Source organism: Barbus barbus, assembly GCF_936440315.1.
Source record: "Barbus barbus genome assembly, chromosome: 25".
Classification (NCBI taxonomy): Eukaryota; Metazoa; Chordata; class Actinopteri; order Cypriniformes; family Cyprinidae; genus Barbus; species Barbus barbus.
Genome location: NC_136753.1, coordinates 15,595,593 through 15,620,607, shown reverse-complemented (window position 1 = coordinate 15,620,607; position 25,015 = coordinate 15,595,593). Strand labels below are relative to the sequence as shown.

At 38.3% G+C, this 25,015-nt stretch overlaps 1 protein-coding gene across 2 annotated transcripts in view; it reads right to left on the bottom strand.

Moving 5' to 3' along the window:
• LOC306844646 (tumor protein p63-regulated gene 1-like protein) overlaps positions 1-14,428 on the bottom strand; it is a 43,323-nt gene extending 28,895 nt beyond the window's left edge. The window contains exons 1-4 of one of the 2 annotated variants that reach the window (XM_079376930.1): positions 13,783-14,428; positions 12,964-13,209; positions 11,616-11,707; positions 7,088-7,264 (exon numbers count right to left, since the gene is read on the bottom strand). In XM_079376930.1, the coding sequence (XP_079233056.1) occupies positions 7,088-7,264; positions 11,616-11,707; positions 12,964-13,203 (509 nt within the window). In that variant the 5' untranslated portion in view covers positions 13,204-13,209; positions 13,783-14,428. Of the gene's footprint in view, positions 1-7,087; positions 7,265-11,615; positions 11,708-12,963; positions 13,210-13,722 lie in introns of both variants that reach the window. The other variant, XM_079376929.1, reaches the window with a different exon arrangement.
• Between the last annotated feature and the right edge of the window lie 10,587 nt (positions 14,429-25,015).

The window sequence follows — 25,015 nt, the reverse complement described above, 5'->3', positions numbered from 1 at the left end:
AATATCCTAATGATTTTTGGCATAAAAGAAAAATTTATAATTTTGACCCATACAAAGTATTTTTGGCTATTGCTACAAATATACCCCAGCGACTTAAGACTGGTTTTGTACAGGGTCACATATTAGAGCGATTTCTTAGGAATTATGTAACACTGAATTTCAGCTTTGGCATCAAATGAAAAAAAATATATTTGAAAGTATAAAAGAGTAATTCTTCATAGCAATAAAAAAAATCCTACCGACTCCAAACTTTTGAATGGTAGTGTATCTAATCTTAACCCTAAACTGATGAATGAATAAAAAACACTTATATTAGCACTGATATGGTGCCAGTATATTCCAGTACTATACTTCAAGTGGTAGCTGAAAATGTAGCTGCCTTCAAGATGATACAAGACCCCTGCATTTTTTTGTTGGTGTCCTATTCACCCTGTATGGGATATTTTAATCATATTTGGCTGATGCACTGCATTGATCCAGTGTCAACTTCTCAACAACACAAACATAGACCAACATTTGCACAATAAGTTTCCTTTGAATGCACAAATGCCTGCAACTACAACACTGGGCCATCGCAATTTATACATGCTGACATGAAGATAATAAGGTAACACTTTACAATAAAGGTACATGAATAATCATGTACTAATGCCTAAATTAATACTTAATTCATCACATTCTAATGATTATTAAAGGAGTTAACCAATTATGAACTAACGAAGAGCTATCTTTAACTATGACTGGAGTCATACGGATTGATATCAGCAGCCTTAACTACATGTTAGTACATGTTTGATAGTTAATGCATTAATTAACAGTTATGGGTAAACTAAATCAAAGAGCCTCTTTAAGAATATTTTAACGGGAAAGAGAAGAACATAAAAGAGACAAGATCAGTCATTAAGTGTATTTAGTATTTTCTACACTTGATGAGGAGGATCAACTAATCCTTTGCCACCCAATAATGTTTATGACAAAGCTGAAGATGTCAAATGCTCAAATTATGATAGTATTAAATTGTTTAAATTAATTCCTTCTTAAAGAGGCTGTTTGATTTAGTTTACCCATAACTCTTAATTAATGCATTAACTATCAAACATGTACTAACATGTAGTTACGGCTGCCGTTATTCATGCATGAAACCGTATGACTCCAGTCGTAGTTAAGGATAGCTCTTCGTTAGTTCATAATTAGTTAACTCCTTTAATAATCATCATTGTTATGTGATGAATTAAGTATTAATTTAAGCATTAGTACATGATTATTCATGTACCCTTATTGTAAAGTGTTACCGATAATACTTAATATTTAGCACTGAGCCCTAATAGGTTCCATTCACTCAATAATTCATTGTACTGATGCTGCACAGCGGTGTTAATAACTGAGGTTTTCCTTTCTGAGGCAATTCTGTGGTATTCTACTATCCTGTATTCTACTGTCCCACTACTATACTGTGAGGTTATGAACAAAAACATCTAAAGTGACTAACCATAAGAAGATGAAGAGCTCATCATTGAAGTGATTAAAGTTAATGAGACAAAAAAATGAAGTGGAAAAGACAGACTGGTGATCAACTAGAATAATATTTAAGAGTTAAAAGGAGAACATAAGCAGAGAACTGTGTGTACAGTCATTTAAAAGAGAGAAGTGCAGACAGCTTGAGCATGAGATTGAGAGAATGACAAGAAAAAAAATGATGAGGGAGACGGAAAGAAATTAAGCAAAAGAGGGAAGGAGAAGGAAAAAGAAAGAGTGGCTTTAAAGCTAGCCTTTTTCCTCCAGCACTCTAAGGTGGTTTTCAGTGGCGTTTTATTTATAATTGAATGTAATGTGGGGAGATAAAGTCAGCCCAATACGGCCTGCCTCTCCTAAGCACTTCACGCCACATTACGTTTTATTCATCAAATTAGTTTTACTTGGGTTGGTGTCCCCTGAGCCAGCTTTAAAAGGTTTGGATGAAAGGACTAAATTAATTTCTACCACTAATCAGTTACACAAGAGCTGCACTGACAGTTCTCTCCTCCCTATGTTATAAAGTCCTCTTTACATCTTATTTCCATTCACATAATCCCTCCACACAAAAATTAAGAGAAGAAAAGAGGCTCTGGCCTCCTTCCCCTCTGATACCATTTGTTAAATCCTGCTGCACTGTGGGTATTATCACCCTGTAAAAACTGCTAATACGGTTAGGAAAAATGACTCATCGTCTCAGATTTTCCTCATTTGTCTGTTTAAGGCTTTAAGCAGCACATTGAGGATGGAATGAATGAGAGTCCAAAGCCATTGGCTAAAATATTCCTGAATATATAAAATACTTTATTGTGAGAATATTATAGGTTACTGATCCAATTTGGAACACCTGGCCACTCAAGGTTATAACCTAAATACAATGTTACTGTCATGCATCCAATACTGTAATTAAGTTAGCAATGAACTCATTAGGGCTGTCCCCTACTAAAGATTGTTCTAGTCGACTAGTACATGCATAAAGCTGCTGCAAAGCAAAAGTAAAGACTGTGTGTTGGGAAAAATAGCAAGGAGATATGTGACCCTGGACCACAAAATCAGTCATAAGTGGCTCAAAAGTATCGATTTTTATTTTATGCCAAAAATCATTAGGATATTAAGTTAAGATCATGTTCCATGAAGGTATTTTGTAAATTTCCTACAATAAATGTCAAAACGTAATTTTTGATTAGTAATATGCATTGTTAATGACTTTATTTGGATAACTTTAAAAGGTGATTTTCTCAATATCTTTATTTTTTTTGCACCCTAAGAGTCCAGATTTTCAAATAGTCATCTCGGCCAAATATTGTCCTATTCTAAAAAAAACATACATCAATGGAAAGCTTTCAGATGATGTATAAATATCAATTAAAAAAAACTGACCCTTATGACTGGTTTTGTGGTCCAGGGTCACATAGGTTAGTTATTTTTTAATTAACTAGTGTTTTCTGAGTCAGTGTTGGCTGCAAAGATGAAGCTGAGGTTTCTGACTCGACATCTCCGAGGAGCAGAATATAGGATGCACCTTCAAAGAGAAATGCACCTTTCATATGGATTAGAGAGATTTTGTTATCCATCGGTCATCGGACACTACATTTCCAAATTGCTGTGAGACAAACAACAACCAGCATACATAATGCTGCTAGATACATGTTTAACTGTTTCAAATAAAACTGATGCTGTTTTTTAGTGCTACTCCCTGGGCAATTAACTTTAAACGTATTGCAAAATGTATAAGAAGCAGCGTAATATCATTTTGCAGAAATGTCGCCACAGGCACAATTTTCCAATGACCTGGCTTGCAACAACAAATTAATATAATATAATAATAGGGATGCACAATATTATCGGACCAATATCAGCATCGGCCCTATATGGAAAATTATGCCGATATGTCTTGCCAATAAGAGGAATACATTAACTCACATGTCCTCAGGATGTACTAGCGATTGGATCACGTCAGCAGTGTGACTCATTCTTGAAGCAAAGTTTTGCCCGAATGGTGATTGGATTAACTGATTTAGATTGCTGCATTTAAACTGAGAATGCACGCACAGAATGACTCGTTCGGTGTCGTTCAGAATTTTTACGACTTTTGCTCTGTTACGGTAGTAGTCGGGACACAGAGGATTAGTGAACAATGCAGGATGTTTATTGATATAGCAGAGTAAATAAGGCAGATGAAGGTGAGTTGAGACTTGAATGAGGTGTAGAAAGGATATACTGAGAGATGTTGTATCTTGCCAGGAACTTGTGGAAGCAGCACACACCCCAGGATGATGGTGGAGATGAAGGACGATGACGGATGGCGGAAGACAGACGATGGAGACACAGGGAACCAACGATGGAGAGTAGGAGGTATGTAGTCTTTCAGGTAAGTAGCATCGAACAGCTAGGAGAGTCTACGTGTACGTAAGATCCGACAACTGACTGGAGTGGGGAGTGTGCTTGAGTAGTGCTGGAGTGATTAGGAGCTGATGAGGTGCAGGTGGCTTGAATTACTAAATCAGGTGATTCCAGGTGAGGGCGTGCGTAGTGATTAGAGCGGGAGAAGGACAGACAGACTCGTAACATTACCTCCCCCTCCCGGAAGGTGCGTCCCACGTCGTAATAGTAACACCGGGGGTGGGCGTCCTGGAGGCTGGTGCAGGGCAGGGACACTGGGGAAACCTCCAGGGTGGATCAGGGGATTCCAGGAACCATGGCGGGACTGGAGGCCATGGCGGATCAGGGGACGCCGCCATATTTCTTCTGGCATGCTGGGCCAGGGAACCTTCCCCTCGGCCACTATGGTTGTCCAACCCGCAGGTATATGGTCCCCCCCCAAAAAAAGGTTTGGGGATGCTCCCGTCTGGAGGAGCGGGCACTAGGGAGCGCTCTGGAAGCGCAGAGCTGGACGGAACCAGCGGAGACATAGGAGGGCGTTCTGGAAGCGCGGACTCTTGGGGGCGCTCGGTCAGCGCGGAGCTGGACGGGACCAGCGGAGACATAGGAGGGCGCTCTTGAAGTGCGGACACTTGCGGGCGCTCAGGCACTGCGGAGCTGGACGGAACCAGTGGAGACGTAGGAAGCCTGGACGGGACCAGCGGAGATGCAGGAGGGCTGGATGGGACCCGTGGAGACGCAGGAGAGCTGGACGGGACCTGTGGAGACGCAGGAGAGCTGGACGGGACCAGCGGAGACGCAGGAGAGCTGGACGGGCCGAGCGGAGATGCAGGAGAGCTGGACGGGACCAGCGGAGACGCAGGAGGACTGGATGGGACCAGCGGATTCATAGGAGGGCTCAGGCGAGGAGCAGGCACTGGAGGGCACTTGCGAGGAACAGGCATTGGAGGACACTTGCAAGGAGCAGGCACTGGAGGGCGCTGTCGAGGAGCATCGGTTGCCGGCTGGTTGACAAGGATATCCACGGGGCCATAATTTCCTCCACTATAAAGCATGAACCCGCTAGGATAAGTACATGGTTGATGTATTGCGCCAGAGAGCAAGGGGTGTTAGCAGCTGGTGCGTGGAGATATAGAAAATTATTCAGGTCACTCCAGAAGACTACCTTCAATGTTCCATCATTCCACTTAACTTTGTTGGAAAGCTGGAGGAACTCCTCAACAAAGCCCTCGATGGGGCGGTCATCCTGCATTATCGTGAGGAGTGCGTTTCCTGAGTGCGAGGAGGTGGTGTCCATGCTCTGCGTGTTCGGTTGGGTAGGATCTTCTGTTACGGTAGTAGTCGGGACACAAAGGATTAGTGAACAATGCAGGATGTTTATTGATATAGCAGAGTAAATAAGGTAGATGAAGGTGAGTTGAGACTTGAATCATGAATGAGGTGTAGAAAGGATATACTGAGAGATGTTGTATCTTGCCAGGAACTTGTGGAAGCAGCACACACTCCAGGATGACAGTGGAGATGAAGGACGATGACAGATGGAGGAAGAAAGATGATGGAGACACAGGGAACCAACGATGGAGAGGAGTAGGAGGTAAGTAGTCTTTCAGGTAAGTCTTTGGTAAGAAGCATCGAAGAGCTAGGAGAGTCTACTTCGTGTAAGTAAGATCCGACAACTGACTGGAGTGGGGAGTGTGCTTAAGTAGTACAGGAGTGATTAGGAGCTGATGAGGTGCAGGTGGCTTGAATTACTAATCAGGTGATTCCAGGTGAGGGTGTGCGTAGTGATTAGAGAGGGAGAAGGACAGACAGACTCGTAACATGCTCTATCTACAAATGTTAAATCATAAAATAAAATGTTAAGGTTACCACTGCATCTTTCTGAAAAAAAAATGCAGTGATTAATATATAGTTTATTTATAGTTATTTTCAATTCTTCAATGTACTGTCATTATAAAATAGCTATATTATTGTTTGTTTAATTCTAACAAATAAGTTCTCAAATAAAAGCTAACCAAAATAAAAAAATTATTATATATCGGCAATCGACCAAAATGAGTTAAAAATTATCGGCATATCGGATATAGGCAAAAATCCAATATCGTGCATCCCTATATAATATAATATAATAAATGCAATATATTTCAAAAGTTTAGGGTCGTTGAGACTGTTTTATTGGCAAGTCTCTTACAGTACGCTCAGAAGTGCTGAATTTATTTGATCAAAAATACAGCAAAGAGTAGTATTGTGAAATATTATTTAAATTAATATAACTGTTTTTCATTTGAATATTTTCAAATTTAATTTATTCATGTCATGGCATTACTCTAGTCCTCAGTGTCACATGATCCATCAGAAATCATTCAAATATGTGGATTTGGTGCTGAAGAAACATTTCTTCTTATTATCAATACTGTACTTCTTTAATTTTTGCTTAAAATTAAATTTGTGCTACACTTTTTAAGTTCTTTGATGGATACAAAGTTCAAAAGAAGAGCAATTTATTAGATTTTTATTTATAACCATGTAAATGTTATTAAATGCCATTTCAGTGCATTCTTACTGAATAAAAGATTGTTTAAAACAAATCTTACTGACCCCAAACCTTTGAACGATACAGTATCTTCTATTGATATATCTTTCAACAGCAAATAAAATGTTATTTTCATCCAGATGTCCAGCTATTACTTAGTTTTCATACTTGTTTACATATGGTTCTCAGAAGCACAATGCCGTTACTGAAGCAGAACATGAGTCTATCTCTCATCCTCGACAAGTCCTGCCAGGCTGTCATCTACATGCTATATCTCTCCCCAGACTTTACTCTTATCATGCAATTAAGCATGACATGCAAAAAGTGGAGAGGAATTTGTAGCTGATTTGCAGAACTGTGTGGAAGATATTTCTTAGAAAAATAAGTTCTGAGAGTTCTTGAATGCACAAGTTACTCATGGCAACAGGTGGCACAAAAGCAATCAGTAGCGTAAACAATTTTTGTGCTTCTGTTTTTGGTTCTGATGTTCACAGCTGAGCAAACACTATGAATATCAGACGTGTGGGACAAAAGATGAGGAAGTGCAAATGTACAATCAAGGCAAATGCACATTCAGAGACTTTTTTTGCTGCAGTAGTGAGATGTGGCTTTTTTGACAGTGAATGAAGTGATGCTGACGAGAGAATCGGTGCTACTCACGTCAGGAGGGAATGTGGAGGAAAGCAGAAGGTTCCATGGGAGATGCGGTCGATATAGTTGAGTGGAATCTTCTGAATCTGCTCACAGTCAAGCATGACAAAGTCATATTTGAAGATGAGGAGGGTGTTCTCTGCGATGAGCACCAAACGCTCTTTCTCATTGTTCCAATGATCAACCCTACACATAAACAGGAAAATGGAGATAGTAAAAAATAGTGATATTAGTTGTAAAGATGCACAATAGAAAATTAAAAATTCTGGCCAATGTAAGAACCATAGCCACCACAGTGCAGCTAGATCAATCAATCAATCAAAAATGTAATACATTTCTAAATAAATGAAAAGTCTAAAACATAGTTATCTTAAATGCTACAAGTGAATTGCACTGTAAAATTACAATGTACAGAAAAAAAAAAAGATTTTCATTTTAAGATTTGAAAAGTAAAGGTTAATCTAAATTTACAAATATTAGAAATGAGCATATACAATATTACTATATATATCCAATACTGACCGAAACCTATAATATTGTGCCTCCCTAATTACTATTTATGAATGCTATTTAATCAGTTTTGTAAAGAAATTCTTTAGCAGTGCTCTATGCAATTTTTTTATGGAATCGCTCTCAAAATATATGTCTGAATTAGATGTTCTGAAATATCTCCTGCTAGTGATCAATCATTCAAGCACCATATTCAACGTCATAAGCAGTTGTCAGTTGTTAGTTTGTTGTTCAAGAATTTTGCTACTGCTTTTGTCTACTTTGACAACACTCAAATAATGTGCCACTGCTCTCCTGCTTCAAAAATCTTAAAGGTACAATGGTATGTTTGCGGTCTGGCAGGAGTTCCAGAGTGGCTAATATCGTTAACAGCATCTCTATTCAAAACAAGTTTAATTCTCTGGAACATGTTAGCAAGGGTCCCCTACTGGGCCCGAGTGCAGACCTCTGCTGTGCTACACACAGTACATCAATGTAACTACACCAGAACTGGAATACATTCCTACAAATCTGTCGCTCACGATTTTTCCACAGCTCTGATCAAGCACAAAAGGATTCTAAAACAAGTTGTTGGACATATGGTAATTTACAGTTTGACAGATTAGTTTAGCACATGTAGATAAATGAATCTTGCTGCAGTATTGTTTGTAATGGCAACTTAGAGCAGGCCTTTTCAAACTTTCTTTCGTCAAGTATGTAGAAAATATTTACTTTTTCCTAAATTGCGTATCAGTGTATATTTTTCCAAACAATATTAGAGTACAGTTAAAAGTACAAAAGTACATTTTTAATTCAAATTTATTTCATGATGAACAATGAAGTGTAAATATTAAACCAAGTAGAATACTGTCTTTAAAAACCCAATCAATCAATAGCTAGCTGCAGTGGCTGTGAATTTTGAGTTCTTCTGCAAAAACTGTCCATAAGCATGTGGGTCTGAATGATCTAAACCTACATAATCTAAAAGCTTCAAAAATTTCAACAATTGGCTTTGGTATACTTGTTCAAATATGTATGTCTGCATTTTTAGATACCAAAGTTGTCAAAAAGTGTGTTCAGAATAACTGATGGATAAGCCACTTTTGAAGAGATGTGTTTTATTTTTGTCAGTGCTTTCACCTCAACTGGACTGTGAGAAGTTAACTTATGGAGAGCTTCTGCGGATTTCTCTCTCTCACATCAGATTTGGACAGTGACAGAAATAGCACCTGGGAATCAATACATTGCAGGGCCTTTATGCATTCTGGTGTTTAATTTAGGTACTTTTCACTTGTTGAGAAACTTATGACTAGGCAAATGGAATATTTTACCTTGGCTGGGTATGTGGGCCTGGGGACATGCAGTAGGTGTGAAAGACCACAAAAACACCACATAGACGCACACACTAACAGGCCCTGTGCCTCTCAGTGGCGCCCTAGGGCCTTTGGATGTTATACTGTAAATCAGAGTTGCCCATGGCATCACAAGACCTGTTGAATTCAACACTTTTCCTTTTCTGCTAGATTATACTAGATTTTCAAAGAGTTGGATGACTGATTACATTCAAGGCTCTGTGAATGTATTATATTACTCAGATCATTTTTGTCTTTTTTTATATCAATTATACATGCACAGAAAATGTATTGCTTCAGATATTATGAATATTTAACAGTGATTTACAGCTGTTTTAATTCAAACTTTCACATGGTACTGTAGATTTTTGTAAAACCATATTCTACATTGATTTTAAATTATGCACATAATGTGAGGATATGCACAGGGCAAGCTATATGTATGTTTGATAATGAACAAATCTGGGATATGAGACTATTTAAAGCTACTTTAATGCAACCAACCTTTATATTACGCCTTTCAGATGTCTTTGTTTTGACAGCAAAAAGCTCTTTCCTACAATGTCTTCCATAAGAAATTTATATTAGTCAAAATGCATGAATTGCATGAACTTCATCTTTTGTTTCAAGCCTAATCTCAAACCACTGAACTGCTCAGGCATCAAGTACCAGTCCAGAGCATGGGAAATATAATATACAGTCAGGTCCATAAATATTGGGACATCGACACAATTCTAACATTTTTGGCTCTATACACCACCACAATGGATTTCAAACGAAACGAACAAGATGGGCTTTAACTGCAGACTGTCAGCTTTAATTTGAGGGTATTTACATCCAAATCAGGTGAACGGTGTAGGAATTACAACAGTTTGCATATGTGCCTCCCACTTGTTAAGGGACCAAAAGTAATGGGACAGAATAATAATCATAAATCAAACTTTCACTTTTTAATACTTGGTTGCAAATCCTTTGCAGTCAATTACAGCCTGAAGTCTGGAACGCATAGACATCACCAGACGCTGGGTTTCATCCCTGGTGATGCTCTGCCAGGCCTCTACTGAAACAGTCTTCAGTTCTTGGGGCATTTTCCCTTCAGTTTTGTCTTCAGCAAGTGAAATGCATGCTCAATCGGATTCAGGTCAGGTGATTGACTTGGCCATTGCATAACAGTCCACTTCTTGCCCTTCAAAAACTCTTTGGTTGCTTTTGCAGTATGCTTTGGGTCATTGTCCATCTGCACTGTGAAGCGCCGTCCAGTGAGTTCTGAAGCATTTGGCTGAATATGAGCAGATAATATTGCCCGAAACACTTCAGAATTCATCCTACTGCTTTTGTCAGCAGTCACATCATCAATAAATACAAGAGAACCAGTTCCACTGGCAGCCATACATGCCCACGCCATGACACTACCACCACCATGCTTCACTGATGAGGTGGTATGCTTAGGATCCTGAGCAGTTCCTTTCCTTCTCCATACTCTTCTCCTCCCATCACTCTGGTGCAAGTTGATCTTGGTCTCATCTGTCCATAGGATGTTGTTCCAGAACTGTGAAGGCTTTTTTAGATGTTGTTTGGCAAACTCTAATCTGGCCTTCCTGTTTTTGAGGCTCACCAATGGTTTACATCTTGTGGTGAACCCTCTGCATTCACTCTGGTGAAGTCTTCTCTTGATTGTTGACTTTGACACACATACACCTACCTCCTGGAGAGTGTTCTTGATCTGGCCAACTGTTGTGAAGGGTGTTTTCTTCACCAGGGAAAGAATTCTTCGGTCATCCATCACAGTTGTTTTCCGTGGTCTTCCGGGTCTTTTGGTGTAGCTGAGCTCACCGGTGCATTCCTTCTTTTTAAGAATGTTCCAAACAGTTGTTTTGGCCACACCTAATGTTTTTGCTATCTCTCTGATGGGTTTGTTTTGTTTTTTCAGCCTAATGATGGCTTGCTTCACTGATAGTGACAGCTCTTTGGATCTCATCTTGACAGTTGACAGCAACAGATTCCAAATGCAAATAGCACACTTGAAATGAACTCTGGACCTTTTATCTGCTCATTGTAATTGGGATAATGAGGGAATAACACACTCCTGGCCATGGAACAGCTGAGAAGACAACTGTCCCATTACTTTTGGTCCCTTAACAAGTGGGAGGCACATATGCAAACTGTTGTAATTCCTAAACCGTTCACCTGATTTGGATGTAAATACCCTCAAATTAAAGCTGACAGTCTGCAGTTAAAGCACATCTTGTTCTTTTCATTTGAAATCCATTGAGGTGGTGTATAGAGCCAAAAATGTTAGAATTGTGTCGATGTTCCAATATTTATGGACCTGACTGTATATTATTAATTATCATATAGCAAGGCCTTTAAACTGTTTCCTGAAAGCCTGTGCAGAGACAGATAGAAGTTGACATCTGCCAGTACATTTAGCAAAATGTTTTCTAGCAGCTCTATTCTGCTGCCTTGTTTATTTCGTTTTAAATATTTCCTCCACATTTTACTTATTTGCAGAACACTTATTTACAGAACACGGAGTGAGATAATGGCTTGTATCCTGGAATGAGAGCTATGTGACAAAATACCTGAATGTGATTTGCTTACTTCATGTGAACGTTGCATATTTGCAGAACAGTCTGTACATGCTTTAACTATAATGTGCTCTCTTACAGAAAAAAAAAAAAAAAAAAAAAACTTACTCAGCCATGAGCCAGACACCCTGGACAGCACCATCTTCTGTGGGATTCACCAGAGCTTTAGCTTCCTCAATGCTGTGGTCCAGTGTTCCAGGCTAAAATGACAAAACACAACAATTCATCTTCATCAAGAGATATGAAAATCAGTGGCATCTGTACATTAGGGTCTAGTGGGGATAGACCCCACTAGAGGGTGCTATATTTAGCTAATATTTGGACTTGATTCAATAAGGGCAGCCACTGAAATTAATTTTTCTGTACTGGTTTATTTTTCCAAGAGTAGATAAATTTTTTGTATATTATTATAAGATCTGAGTGAGTGCAGTGCCATACAGAGGGTCATGATTTGGCATTCTGTGGAATGTGATTTTCCCTAAATCACTGCAGAAGTGGAGAATGCCACACCTCTTTCTTTCAGTGTTTGTATAGTAAAAATTCCTTTCAAAATGGTATTTTTGACACTGAGCAATGTTATACCATGTCATAATGTTCTTGTGTATGCAAACATGGTTAAAGTGGTCCATATGAAAGAAGTTTTGAAAAGGATTAAAACCAAAATGGTAAGCACATATGCTTTCCAGTTTAAATGAATTAAATCTAGATGTCTAGCATGAAGTTCTTACAAATTACAGATTGTCATTTCAAGTGACCTTCTTTGGTCAGTTTTACTGATATGATTCTAACTATTAATTGGTTAGTGTTGTGCCACATCTGATTTTAACAATTAATTGGCTATAGTGTTGTGCCACACCAGAAATTACAGAGCAAGAATCTAATCCAATCCAATCCAATCCAATCCAAGAGATGTTACTGATTGCAATACAAGTAATAATACATTATAGTGCTTGGTCATAAAAATGCTATTGTATTGCAAATGCAAAAATGTTTGCAAGCATTGGTTGCCAATGCAAGTACGATGGTTTTAAGGCATGAGTAATGCAATTGGCCACTTTTATAAAGTAAAATTTGGTATTTGAGCTTGCCAACAGACACTATTTGTTAATCAAATGACCTCAGGTAGACTGAGGAAATAGAAAACGCGAAAACAGCCTTTGGTGATCTCTTCGGGTTAAAAATATATGTTTGACTGAATATTAGCAGGCAGCACTGGACAAATAAAGAGTAGCCTATTCGGACTGTCATTGTTTGCTTAACAGGTGATTGAGGATATTCATATTTACAAAAGGTGTTGTCATCAGCACTATATTGTACCGCAAAGCAACCATGGTTTGTCAGCATACAAAAGAAACGTAGATTATGTGTCAGAAATGATTACTAACACAGTGGAACACCAATTTGTCAACCCAGAAAACCAAGGCTTCAGTGAGGCTTCAAATGGTAAAGACATTACCCTGAGGACATAAAATCTCTTCAGTTTAAACTGTTCCGCAGATGATATCCATTTAGCTTTGGCTGCTGAAGTATGTGTAGAGGGAGTGCTTTCTGCCTTGGCTTCTGTAGAAGGTGTGCTTGGTTTATCTGTTTCTGTTTCACTTGGAGATTCTTGAGGATTGCTGTCTGGTTCCGGAGACTTTTCGGTTTGCTGTTCCAAGTCCACAGACTTGAATGTCTCTTCATCTTTCTCTGACATAGTGACCTAAATAGATTAGATTGTTTGCAAAGCTCTCAGTGAAATTATGCTGAAAACACCCATAAAGTATAAACAATTAATAAATAAATTAGAAAAAAAATACGTTTCTACACTAATCAGCACGAAACTTGCCGCACGAGAAGGGCCTAGTCCGATTCCCAAACAATTAATCGTTTAAATCGGTTCTTTTTAGTGAATAAACAAGTGTAGTGCAATATCCAAACAAATGATTCTTATGAACCAAATCTTTTTAATGAATCAAAACACAAATGAATCAATTTGCAAGGTTTCAATCAGAACCTAAATAAACAAGAACTGTGTGATGCTGTCAATAGTACTAAAATTAGCCTATATATGTCAAGAGGATTCTCAGTCAAACCCAGTAATTCTAACCCGTAGCCCTATAACAATTCCTGTCCCTTACCTGCAACAATATTTGTTACATATTTTAAACTGCTGTAGTTGTTACAATAGTTAAACGTAGCCTTTTAAAATGCTGACAGAAAATGTATATCTTACCGCTGGCAGCAAGAATTAAATCAACGTGCTATGTTAAGACGGTTTGACTCCAGAACCTACCTATTTCCTGCTTCCGTGATGATGTCCGTGATGTGAAGATGGGCGTTGAACAGAAAACGAAACCTCTCTAAGACCACAGAAACTCTACTTGCCCACGCAGGCTATAGGAAATACATGCTGTTCCAACAATATCAAAGACTTTTAAGTAGAACAAATTAGTTCTCTTAATCTCAATATCTAATTTTGGTCACCTTGAATAACCAATCAGACGGTGGTTATTTTACTTTCCCATCTTTGACATCAGTTCAAATCGCCCAAGCCACCCACATTTCTCCTGCTACACAATGAGACAACTGGCAACTGTATTTTTCTCGACAACATTTAGGATTTCACACTTACTCTTAATCTTCTGGCAGAGAGGGACATGATGGGAACAATTTGTCCCGCATGCTTTTCACACATACTGGCCACGATACATTGTTCAGTTTACTCCTGTTTTACGCTTATGTTCCACCTTAGACGCGTCCTCCCAAAAATACCAATTCAAACAGAGGATCGAAGCCCTCAAATATTCAGACAAACAATTATTTGAGTGGGATGTTTGGGGTTGGCTTTCTCGGGCATTAGAGCCTTCTACAATGCATCAAAAGGCTTCTCCATTCAGGTGTCATTTTCCATTCGATTTCCTGCTAATCGCTTTTGACGCGACACGCTTCGTGGCCACATGCCGCACTTTAACTGGCCTGTTAGAGAAAGCTATTCAACCTGCTCGATGAGATTTGTTTTTTTACGAAAGAGAAATCTGCGCAGTAACAATTCCCCTTCAAAAGCATATTAACTGCGTGCATATGAGAGAGACACTTTGTAATGTTTATTTCACACCCCCGCATGATACAATACAATTCTATTTTCAGATGCACAATCTAAGTAAATACACTCAGCAGCCGCCACAGAGCAGCTTTTGCGTTCAGCTCAAGTCTAAATTGCTTTGTCACGAACTCTTATTAGCTTGCAAACTAAATATTGTGTCAGTACAACTAAAATAGTAGATCTGACTCTGGCTTTCTTGGAAGAAATCTGACGGAGCATTCTTACAATCTGTGGTCTGCAGATGAAACTGCATCTTGTACATCCTTAGGAAGATCTTATGGATCACTAAAAAGTAGGGTACTCATATCTTCTTCTGCTTTGTTATGTTATTTGAATCCTTTTGGGAACGTGACTGTATCCTATTGTGCATCCACTAAGACTCGGTGACCTATAAAGCAATGAAATTTCCCCAGGAGCTAGGAATAAAACAACTTTATTAACCATTATAAATTATACTTATTTGGTCGAGTAAATGACATGGTTTAAACAACACAAAGTGGAACTTGAGGAAATGTGATATCTCATTCTGGACTGTCAAACATTGTAAATTCAAGCTTAATTGAAATGAACAGGCTCAGTGCAGCTGAATAATAACCTCTAACAAAAACACTGGACCATGTTTCACCATCTGCTCAACACAGTTGTTAATTTTCCTACAGTTTACACATGATAGCAGCATCATTATTTACATAAAAGCTGTGTATCCCTTGTGCTGTGCTGAAAATAATTTCCTGGAGAAAGCATTCTTGTAAATCTTGGATTCAATTTCATCAAGTTGTTTTCTTTCACCTAGCACATGTTTTGTATTTCTTTTAACGAACGAATGAATGAATGAATGAATGAATTAATTAATTAATTAATTAATTAATCTTGTGCTAACTACAAGAAAACAATTAGCTAAAAAAATATTTAATAAAAAATTTGGTAATATAGCACAAGAAGACATTTCTAAGCAGTTTTTTGTTGGCTGGTCATTTTTTACTGAAAGTTGTGTGTGTGTATGTGTGTGTGTGTGTGTGTGTGTGTGTGTGTGTGTGGGGGGGGGGGGGGGGTCGTCAAGATTTTCTCATGTGACTCTTAACGGTGAAAAAAGACATTTGCATGATCACATGACCCCTATATGTGCATTGTACAATCACATATGTACCCATGTGTATCTTATATTGTGTCTACTGTGCACAACTGCTGTTTTGACAATAATAAACCTCTGTAAATGCCATGTGTACCTACATTTCACTGCTGGTTATACCCTGTATAATTGTGTATGTGACAAATAAAAATCTTGAAATGTTGAATGTGTTCAAATGCTTGCTCAAATGCCTCATTGCACAGCGTAAGCATGTGGCGATCGTCTCTCTTACCTGTATGGGCAGAGACACTGTAATTCAATCATACGACTGCATTTATCTTTGTTGGGCCAAATGCCAGTGAAGCTTAAATGAAGTTCAGGACAGTGTGCCTGATCAGCAGATGCTGTACAACCTCAAATGCCCCAGGGCGTCCACAGCTGTGTTTACTGAGAAAGAATGAGCTGAACTCGCTATGTATTCATGGCCATGCATGAGTGTGGTGGTAATGTGCGTTGTTTGCATTTGTGTGACTGTATTTCTTGTTTGATATGTTGATTATAAGCTTGCGTGAGTGCGTACCGGGTTTCTGAGGCAGAGTGACCCTTGCTACTGGTTATGTTGTGCAGTAGTGTAAAGATATAGTTATGAGGCCTCATTAACTTTACAGTTGATCACTCAGCTGGATGACATCCAGCAATAACACCACGCACAACAGTAATCAGTCCCTCTTTAGCCGTACATGTCACATTTTTCCTCTTTGATGCAGCTCTACCCATAAACCCTGCTCTGCCTGTTCTTATGATTTAGGAGGTGTTGTTTTATTTCAGATGTGCTTATGGGTTTCCAATTCAGAGTACTTTCAAAATGATTCTACATTAACTGCTTGCACAGGATAGGGTGCTATTAGTTAGTACATAAGTACAGTTTTATTTATATAGCATAAAAAAATAATAATCTTGAAACAGTCTAAAAAACAAAATCTTGAAACACTCTTTGATAAACTTTGATCATCATTTTCTTTTAAGCTTTGATCATTCATTTCTTTTCTTTTTTCTTTTCTTTTTCTATAATCCATTTGAATGGTAGTGTTTAAAAATTGCTTTCAACACTGATAATAATAATGTTTCTTGAGCACCAAATCAGCATATTAAAATGATCTCTGAAGTATCATGTCCCACTGGAGTAATGGCTGTTGAAAATTCAGCTTTGCCGTCACATTTTAAAATATATTGAAATATATACTTTAAAATTGTAACAATTTCACAATATTACAGTTTCCATTGTATTTTTGATCAAATAAATGCAGCCTCGGTGAGTATGAGAAATTACTTTAAATATTTTAATTAAACAACAACAATAATAATAATAATAATTATTATTAATATTTTGATTATTCATTACATTTCGAATAACATCAAGGACCACAATGGAATTAAATTTTAACTGTATTGTGCTATCCTTGATTAATTCAATGTATTTCACTACTTTTCTGTCTAATAAATCTAATTAAATATTTTTTTTCCTTAAAGTCTATTAATATTATATTAATAAAGCATTCATATAAATTATATAACTTTTCGCAACACTCAACGGACATTTACATTATTATAATTAATGATTATTTATTATAGTAATATACTATAATTATTGTAATTAATTATAGTATATGATAGTAATTATAGTATATTAAGTACAGTATGTCAGCATTAAAAAATTTAAATTTAAACAACATAAAATGTAAAAAAAAAAAAATAAAAAATCTTGTACTTGTTCTATATTATATTAAATTGCTCATGTTAGGTTGGTGTGTAGGCCTATGTGTTCAAAAGAGAAGACATTGGAATTGAGTATAGAGGAGCAAAACTGCATCTATATTAAATTTCTGAAAAACTCAATGCTAATTATGCTAGTAACACTCTCACCCATATCATCACTTCCCCCAGGGCTCTGACCGTGCAGTAACCTGCCTCTTCAGCACCTTGGCCTTGCCCTGATATGTCTGGAGGGTATGGTTTCATGCTCATCCATCTGTATTCCTCTTGACTGTATCACATCAACTCTAGAGCGGAAGACAAGTAAGGGGCAGACAAGCTACTGCGCACAACGGTACAGTATCCCTGTACATAGAGGGCCAGAACATTTGACCAGAGAGTCCAGAGAGAGAGGGCCAGAACATTTGACCACAGAGTCCAGAGAGACCTCTTCAAAATGACTGCTGACAGCTCCTCTCCTGACAGCAGCTCCTCAGAGTCAGCCAGTATGTCCAGGAAGGTAAACAATGTTGCACAAGCTGATGTGATGGCACTTAGTCTGCTGCACTGTGACAGACTGTGACAAATGATTGCAAACGAACATCAAATCTTTACAATATGTATCACTGGTGGAGACACTTTAAAATAATGAACAACAATTAATCAGCATTCATTCATCTAATGTTTTTTTTTTTTTTTTAAAGCAATTTTCATTGTTCATTGCTGCCTTTGGCTTACTCAGTCGGGGACTAAAAGAAAATTAATATTTAGTAATTTTAGCAATTTAACTTGTCAGATGAGAACAAAATTTGAACTGAGCTGAATAATGACATCTTTTGTAGAGCTGCTATATAGCTGAATTGAACTTGTTTCATAATTGACAAACTCTGTAACACTGACACAAATATTGAACTAAATTGAAACAGCTTTTACTGCTACTGACAACATGAGCTGAATAATGACACTATTACCTTCTGTAGAGTAGTTTCACAGCTGAAACTAAATTAGTTTCATGATTGATTAATTTTGCAACACCAACCCTGTTATTTATTTACCTGTTTATTAATGTGAAGCTGCTTTGACACAATCAATATTGCATAAAGTGCTTTATAAATAAATGTGACCTGACTTGACCTGGTAAGTCAAATTCATTCATATTACAGTAAAAAAAAAAAAAAAAAGGATAAATAGCAAAGGATAAACAGGAATTCATTTGAATATTACACATCAGAACTGAACCTCCTTTTAAGGCATCAAGCTGTTAAAAGAACCATCTGTTACTATTTATGCCGCTAAAGTATAGAAAACCCTACATACTTTTTCTCTCTCATTTCCATAGATAGAGACTGAAAACATCAATGGCGAATAGCACTCAGGCTTCGTGCCTTTTATAATTATTTGTATTATTTTCTAAATGCTGACCTCCAGTCAAAACCCCTGTAAACCAGCACTCATCAAAGACAAATACTTGCAGTCTCAGAAAACTGCAGCTGGTCACAATTCTAACACACATTACAAGAATTAAATAGGAAGCAGATCTGAGAGCAGTTCTTGCATTGGGCACAGGATGGCAGTGTTCTCCCAAGTTTGATATGATGGCACACCACAGACACTGGGGAGAGAGAGTTGGAGCTGCCTCTGAGACATACAGTGCTGCTGCTACTAATATACTGTTGACTCTCATTGACCTGAATGGATCAGGCCTCCGCTGAGCTGATCTTTTCTGATTACTATTAGAAGTTTGGAATGGACTGCTGTGGGGGACATGGGTCAAACAAATCTATCCATGAAGCACATATCTTTACATTCCTAATGAAAATCCCTCATGATGATTAATCCCTGCCCTTAAAAATATCCGATGATGAAAATAAGCTTTGATGAGGCAGAAAAATTTCATCCTCCAATTGCTGATCTGATATGAACTCAAAACTGATTGAATACCATATATAGGCCTGGTTTGACCTTTGAGGCTCTGCACCTTGTGCAGAATATCGGGCAGCTTCTGTCCCAAGAAAATAAAGCTGCGTTGCACGGCACATCTAAATTTGTTTGAACCACATCATTGCTGTAACCCCAGCCTGTTTTGAGGTCAGCGCTGGGTGACGGAGTGACATTTTGGCCCTTTTCAAGAAGTCCAAAAACTTTGATCGGATCTGCTCTAATCCGTCTTAAGGTTTTGCTTTTCTGCCTCATTTCACTCAGACTGGCGCACATAGTATCTCTCCACTTGACCTTTTTTGGCCTGAAGTAAACAAACAAACAAAAGAAAATCCCTTTTGCTAGTCAGGTGGTGTAAACCAATGAGTTTCGAGGTGCAGAGTAATTAACGATTGTGTTTTTCGGGGAAGTTTCTTTCATAAACGACTTCTCTTTCATTCACGGGTGATGTGCTGTGAGATGTTTATTTACCCTGCGGTTATCTGAGTGTACTGACCCTCTTTCTACGTCCAGATGGTTCCATGCACCTCTGCACTTGTCTTGCTGTTAAACTGCGTCGATGTGTGCGCGCAACCGGCGGCGATGGCAAACTACAAACATACCTGCACCTGCTGTTCACGGTGTGCGTGGAAGACATGCAAATAACCAAGTTTCTCTGTGCACGCTTCATCTGAGGTGATCTGTGCGTAAATAATGGTGAAAAGAACAATGTTCTCCTTTATTAAAGTCAACATTCATTTCCCCAAAACATGAGGAAGTCGGCACAGACACAATACGTTTGGATGAGCTCCAAATGGGAAATGTAAATGCTCAGCAGTCCAAGAATTTCTCCAGATGAATCTAATGAGGCTAACTCTGTGGCATTTCTGGAGTTAACGGTGGGAGCTTGGTTTTTTCCATGCAATGCCTATAGGATTACAGTACATTTTCAGCTGGTTGCCCACTTGCATTCCGCTCCACTGGGCTTGGGCTTCTTATGTGTTTGGAGAGCTGGAGTATGTAACTGTGGGGTTGCAGTGTGCTGGATGACTGGATGGGGTTCACTGCATAACAAAGTGATTCTCTCACCTAGGATCGCTCATGGTGCAGGTGCACTTGGTCAGCACAGCAGGCGCATTGTCCAAAAAGGGTTGTACCTATTCTCTTAATGAGTCATGGGTGTGTTTTGGGTGTAACATGCAATAAACCAATCAGAGTCTCATTTCCCACTCCCTTTAAAAGCCAGCTGCGCTTGCGCTATGGCAGAATTTGCAAGAGCAAAGACTGAACGCATCTCCAGAGAGGAAGCGGAGCTGCTTGTGCACGAGGTTAAAGCGTACACAATAATAATCTTTTACATTGTAATCCTTTTGTTTTTAATATTTGGCATGTTTGCATGCTTCTGTGCATCCATCTGTGAGTATGCTTTGCTCCTGTGGTGCATAATACAAACGCACCCCTTAAAAAAAAAAAATAAATAAATAAAATAAAAAAAGGCGCCATTGACTTTAGACCAGGACTGCGTCCAGCGCCGAAAAAACGTTGCAAAACGTTTATTAAACGGAAACGGTGTTGAACACCCTGTTCTGATGACGCAAGAGTTGCAACTATGGCAGCTGAGAAGGCCACTCTTTGTGTTCTTTTTGAAGAATTTTCAGAGCCTGATAAAATCGGTATAAATACATTTTTAATACTGCAAAATACGCGCGATGTTACAGTCACTGCCCTTGCCGTCCAGAATAAAAGAGAACATTCCAATCGAGTGAAGGGATTTGTGAAAACTGTGGTTCCTAATTATTGTGATCCAACATTTGCCTCGAAAAGAAATTTCAGGTGAAGGATAATCCACTTCTTACCTCCGAGACTGTGTTATGATCTATATGACATTATTTTTATTGTGAGTATTAGGTTTATCATTATAGCGGATCACTGTTGTTGTGCTATGATATTGCAATATTTACCATTATATAATCTGAGGAGCATAGAAAAGTTGATAAAAGTGTCACTTCACAATAAAATAGAAAAATATATAAATATATATAGTATTTTTATGTTACATTAATCAGTGTCTAGCACACCTTCCTGAGGAAAGGATATGGACCAGAAGACATTGCAATTACTACATATTTAGACCGCCTTAAATAAGTTCCTGATCTATACTTGTGCTCTTATTATTTAAGTTATTTTGCCTTTAATGTAAATAAACGTGCAAACAATATACTTGTTCTTGTGAATTTATTTAGATGTTAATTACATTTACTTACAAATTCATCATCATCATGTTGATATGCTATGTTACTATAATACTCTTACAACAAACATGTCTTCTAATATCTTCAATAGTTGCATATACCGAGCTGCAGCGGACACATATTAAATGACTTCACTTGGACCCGTTGTGCGAGCTGTCTCTTTAATACCGCATGGTTTATATACATAGCTGCTGATTGGGCTGACATTTTTGACACACCCACCAAACAAGAGAAAACATATCTCAAACCCCGTTGCACACCGTTTCCAGGAAACATGTCGTTCAACCCGGAGCAAAACGTTGGGACACCGGTGTGAGCCTGAACGTGCCCCAGGTTTTAGTTGGTCAATGGCGCAATAATTTTCAGTTGCCTCAAAATAGCACACCTCGTTTTCAGACCAGCACACCCATGGGCGAACAGATGGGTGCAATGCATTTGCTATTTAAACAACGTGATGCTGGACGTGAAAATGATAACTGCGTCGGGCTGAAACTAGTAAAAAAACACATTGCGCTGGGTGTATGATAGGGCCCATTATGTTTCTTACAGTGGCGCAACTGCATTTCTGGCCGATTCTCTCCCGCATCATCCTTAATCAGTCAGCTAAAAACCTGGACGAGACGGCAAACATTTCGAGAGCATCTCCTTCTAAAGCAAAGTGAAAGTACAACACCTCAGCAGGAAAAGAGCTGAGAGGCTGACGAAACAGGGGTCCACTTAGAACTGAGGATTTAACAAATTCTTACACGTCCCTCGATCATCAAAGACAATCCACATGGCTCTCCCCTCACACGCACATGCACACGCGCTATGCTCTGACATGGGCTCTCATCCCCGCAGGAGGGCATTAAAGTTTGAAACCGGATTAATAGCTAACTCGACTCACCGGCAAATTGAAAATCTCGACTCGCTGTATGTTCGCATGATACATTCGGCGGATGTCTCGTACAGAAACTCTGCATCTGCGGTTGCCCATTTGTAAGGAGTGCGAGTTAGGCTCTAAAAATAACCTTCTGGTGACCTACTTTTCCTTTAGGATTCCTGTGTATTGTTTGCTTGAAACGAACAGAAAGGCGAGAAAAGCTTCAAAATTGTTCAGAGCGTTTATTTGGGAAATCAGATTGGGTAGCTAAAACTTGTTTTGCTCGTGATGAAGAATCACAGGAGGCAGAATGGTTTTGTGACAGGTGTATCAGCTAGTTAGGGTTGTGTTTGTTGACTGCTGTTGTGTTTCCAGATCTTTTTTGCCCTCTGGGACCTGATGCGTGGTGAGACGTGGTGCAGGGCAGCAGTAAAAGGGAAGTCAGAGATATAGGCACTGAGGAGATTGCTCTGACATGTTTGTCGGATTCTGTTCTGACCAATGAGGTTACCACGGGCGATGAAAAATTACACTTCTTGCGGTCTTCTCCGTCCTCCTCACTCTTTCTTAGTCCCGTTGTTAATAAACGCAACCTGTCAACCTGAGCGACTTGGATACATCCAGGATGTGGAGATGAAAAAGAACCCCAAGAATTTAGCAATCGGTCGTAGGCTTATGTAAAATAACACTGCATTTTAAATGACTCGAGCATGAAATGAGCTTCTTTTTTGGGGAATCTCCAAGAAGATGGACTGTTTCCTGTTGTAGTTTTCATTCCCTCGCTTACTCATGTGATTTGATAGTGAAACGAGTAAAATCAACAGGCAGGTCAGGAAAGTGGAAGGCTCATTGCCCCTCTGGGCTTAGATATTCTGACATGTGCGTGCTTACACACAGCCCCAAGGGTTCATCCTCAATGACACGACTCTCGGTAACACAACAGCAGTGGATGCTGGTATTGTCTTATTTGTGAAACACAAACAGAATAAATTTAAAAATGAAGACATTATCATACATAAATTGCCTTATTTATTTAAAGACAAAAATGAACATAAAGATGCCTACTTGCGTTTCAGGAAGGCCCTTAGGTTTTAATACATAGCATAAAATACAGTGGCAGAGAGAGCTCAATGCGCTGCAACTTAAGAAAACACCATGCATATAGAAAAAGTACTAGCAAATTACAAAAAGATCTTCATCAGTTTGACAGCACATGTGCTGCAAATACTCTCAACACAACCAAATACAGAAACATATTGCAAAATCAGAAACCCACTGCAAATACAACACAACCAAATACAGAAACGTGCTGCAAATACTCAAGTCACAATACAACCAAATACAAATTCTCACTGCAGATACTCACAACACAACCAAATACAGGAATGCGCTGCAAGTAGCACAGACCACAACGGGTTTAAAAAATTAACCATGAAAAATTAACCATGGTTTTATTATAGTAAAAGTGTAGTAAACGTGATTTTTTTGGAGTATATTGATTACCAAATTGTGTAACCACAGTTGCACAAATACCATGGTTAAACTATGGTAAGGGTTGCAAAACCATGGTTCATTTGAGGTTTCCATGGTTTAACTATATAGCAACCATTTTTAATTCGTATTATTTTTTTATATCAAAAATTAACCTATATATATATATATATATATATATATATATATATAGGCTAATTTTTGTAAGGGAAGTTGTAAAAGTAGCCAACTCACATAACAGTTCACAGTTACCGTAATTATATTTCGTCAGCTTATTTAGGCTGATAATATAAAAAAATCTAAGAAAACACATGATCAGGATTTTAAAATAAACAAAAATCTCACCTTTCAGAGCAGACATTGGTAAGCATGTCTCAGGTTCTTCACTTAATTGTTGCGGTTCCCTTAACATTTCCAATGTGGTCTGTGTGTTGTATATTTGCAGCACGTTTCTGTTTTCGCAGCACATTTTTGTATTTGGTTGTGTTGTTTATGCAGCGCATTTCTGTATTTTGTCACGTTGTGAGTATTTTCAGCACGCATTGTCAAACTGATGATGTTTTCTTAATTTGCAGGTTTTTTTTTTTCTTCTTCTATTTGCATGCGGTTTTCATTTGCAGCGCATTGAGCTTTCTTGGCCACCGTAATAAAATACCAAAAAAATTGCATACTAAATCAATTGTGAAGTAAATAAAAATAAAAGTATTCATAAACATTCAAACAATAGTAAGCATTATAAATCAGTTAGTTCTGAGCCACAAATGTCTTTGTCCACTTGGTGTTGCTAGCATATTGGCGGTTTATTAGTACTTATAAAGCACATATTAATGTATTTTTATGCATGACCATATTCTAGATCCCTTAACCCTACTTACGCATTACTAATACAAATACCTTACTTAAACTATCAATAAGCAGTGATTTATGAGTTTACTGAGGGAAAACTTTTAGTTAATTAAGAATATTTATGATGTCTAAAGTGTTACACAATCTAACAACACTGGCACCTTTTACTCTTTGTATCTGCTTGGCAGTGATTGTGTGTTCCAGACAGACTTCCGGTCTGTGCATTGTGCAGTG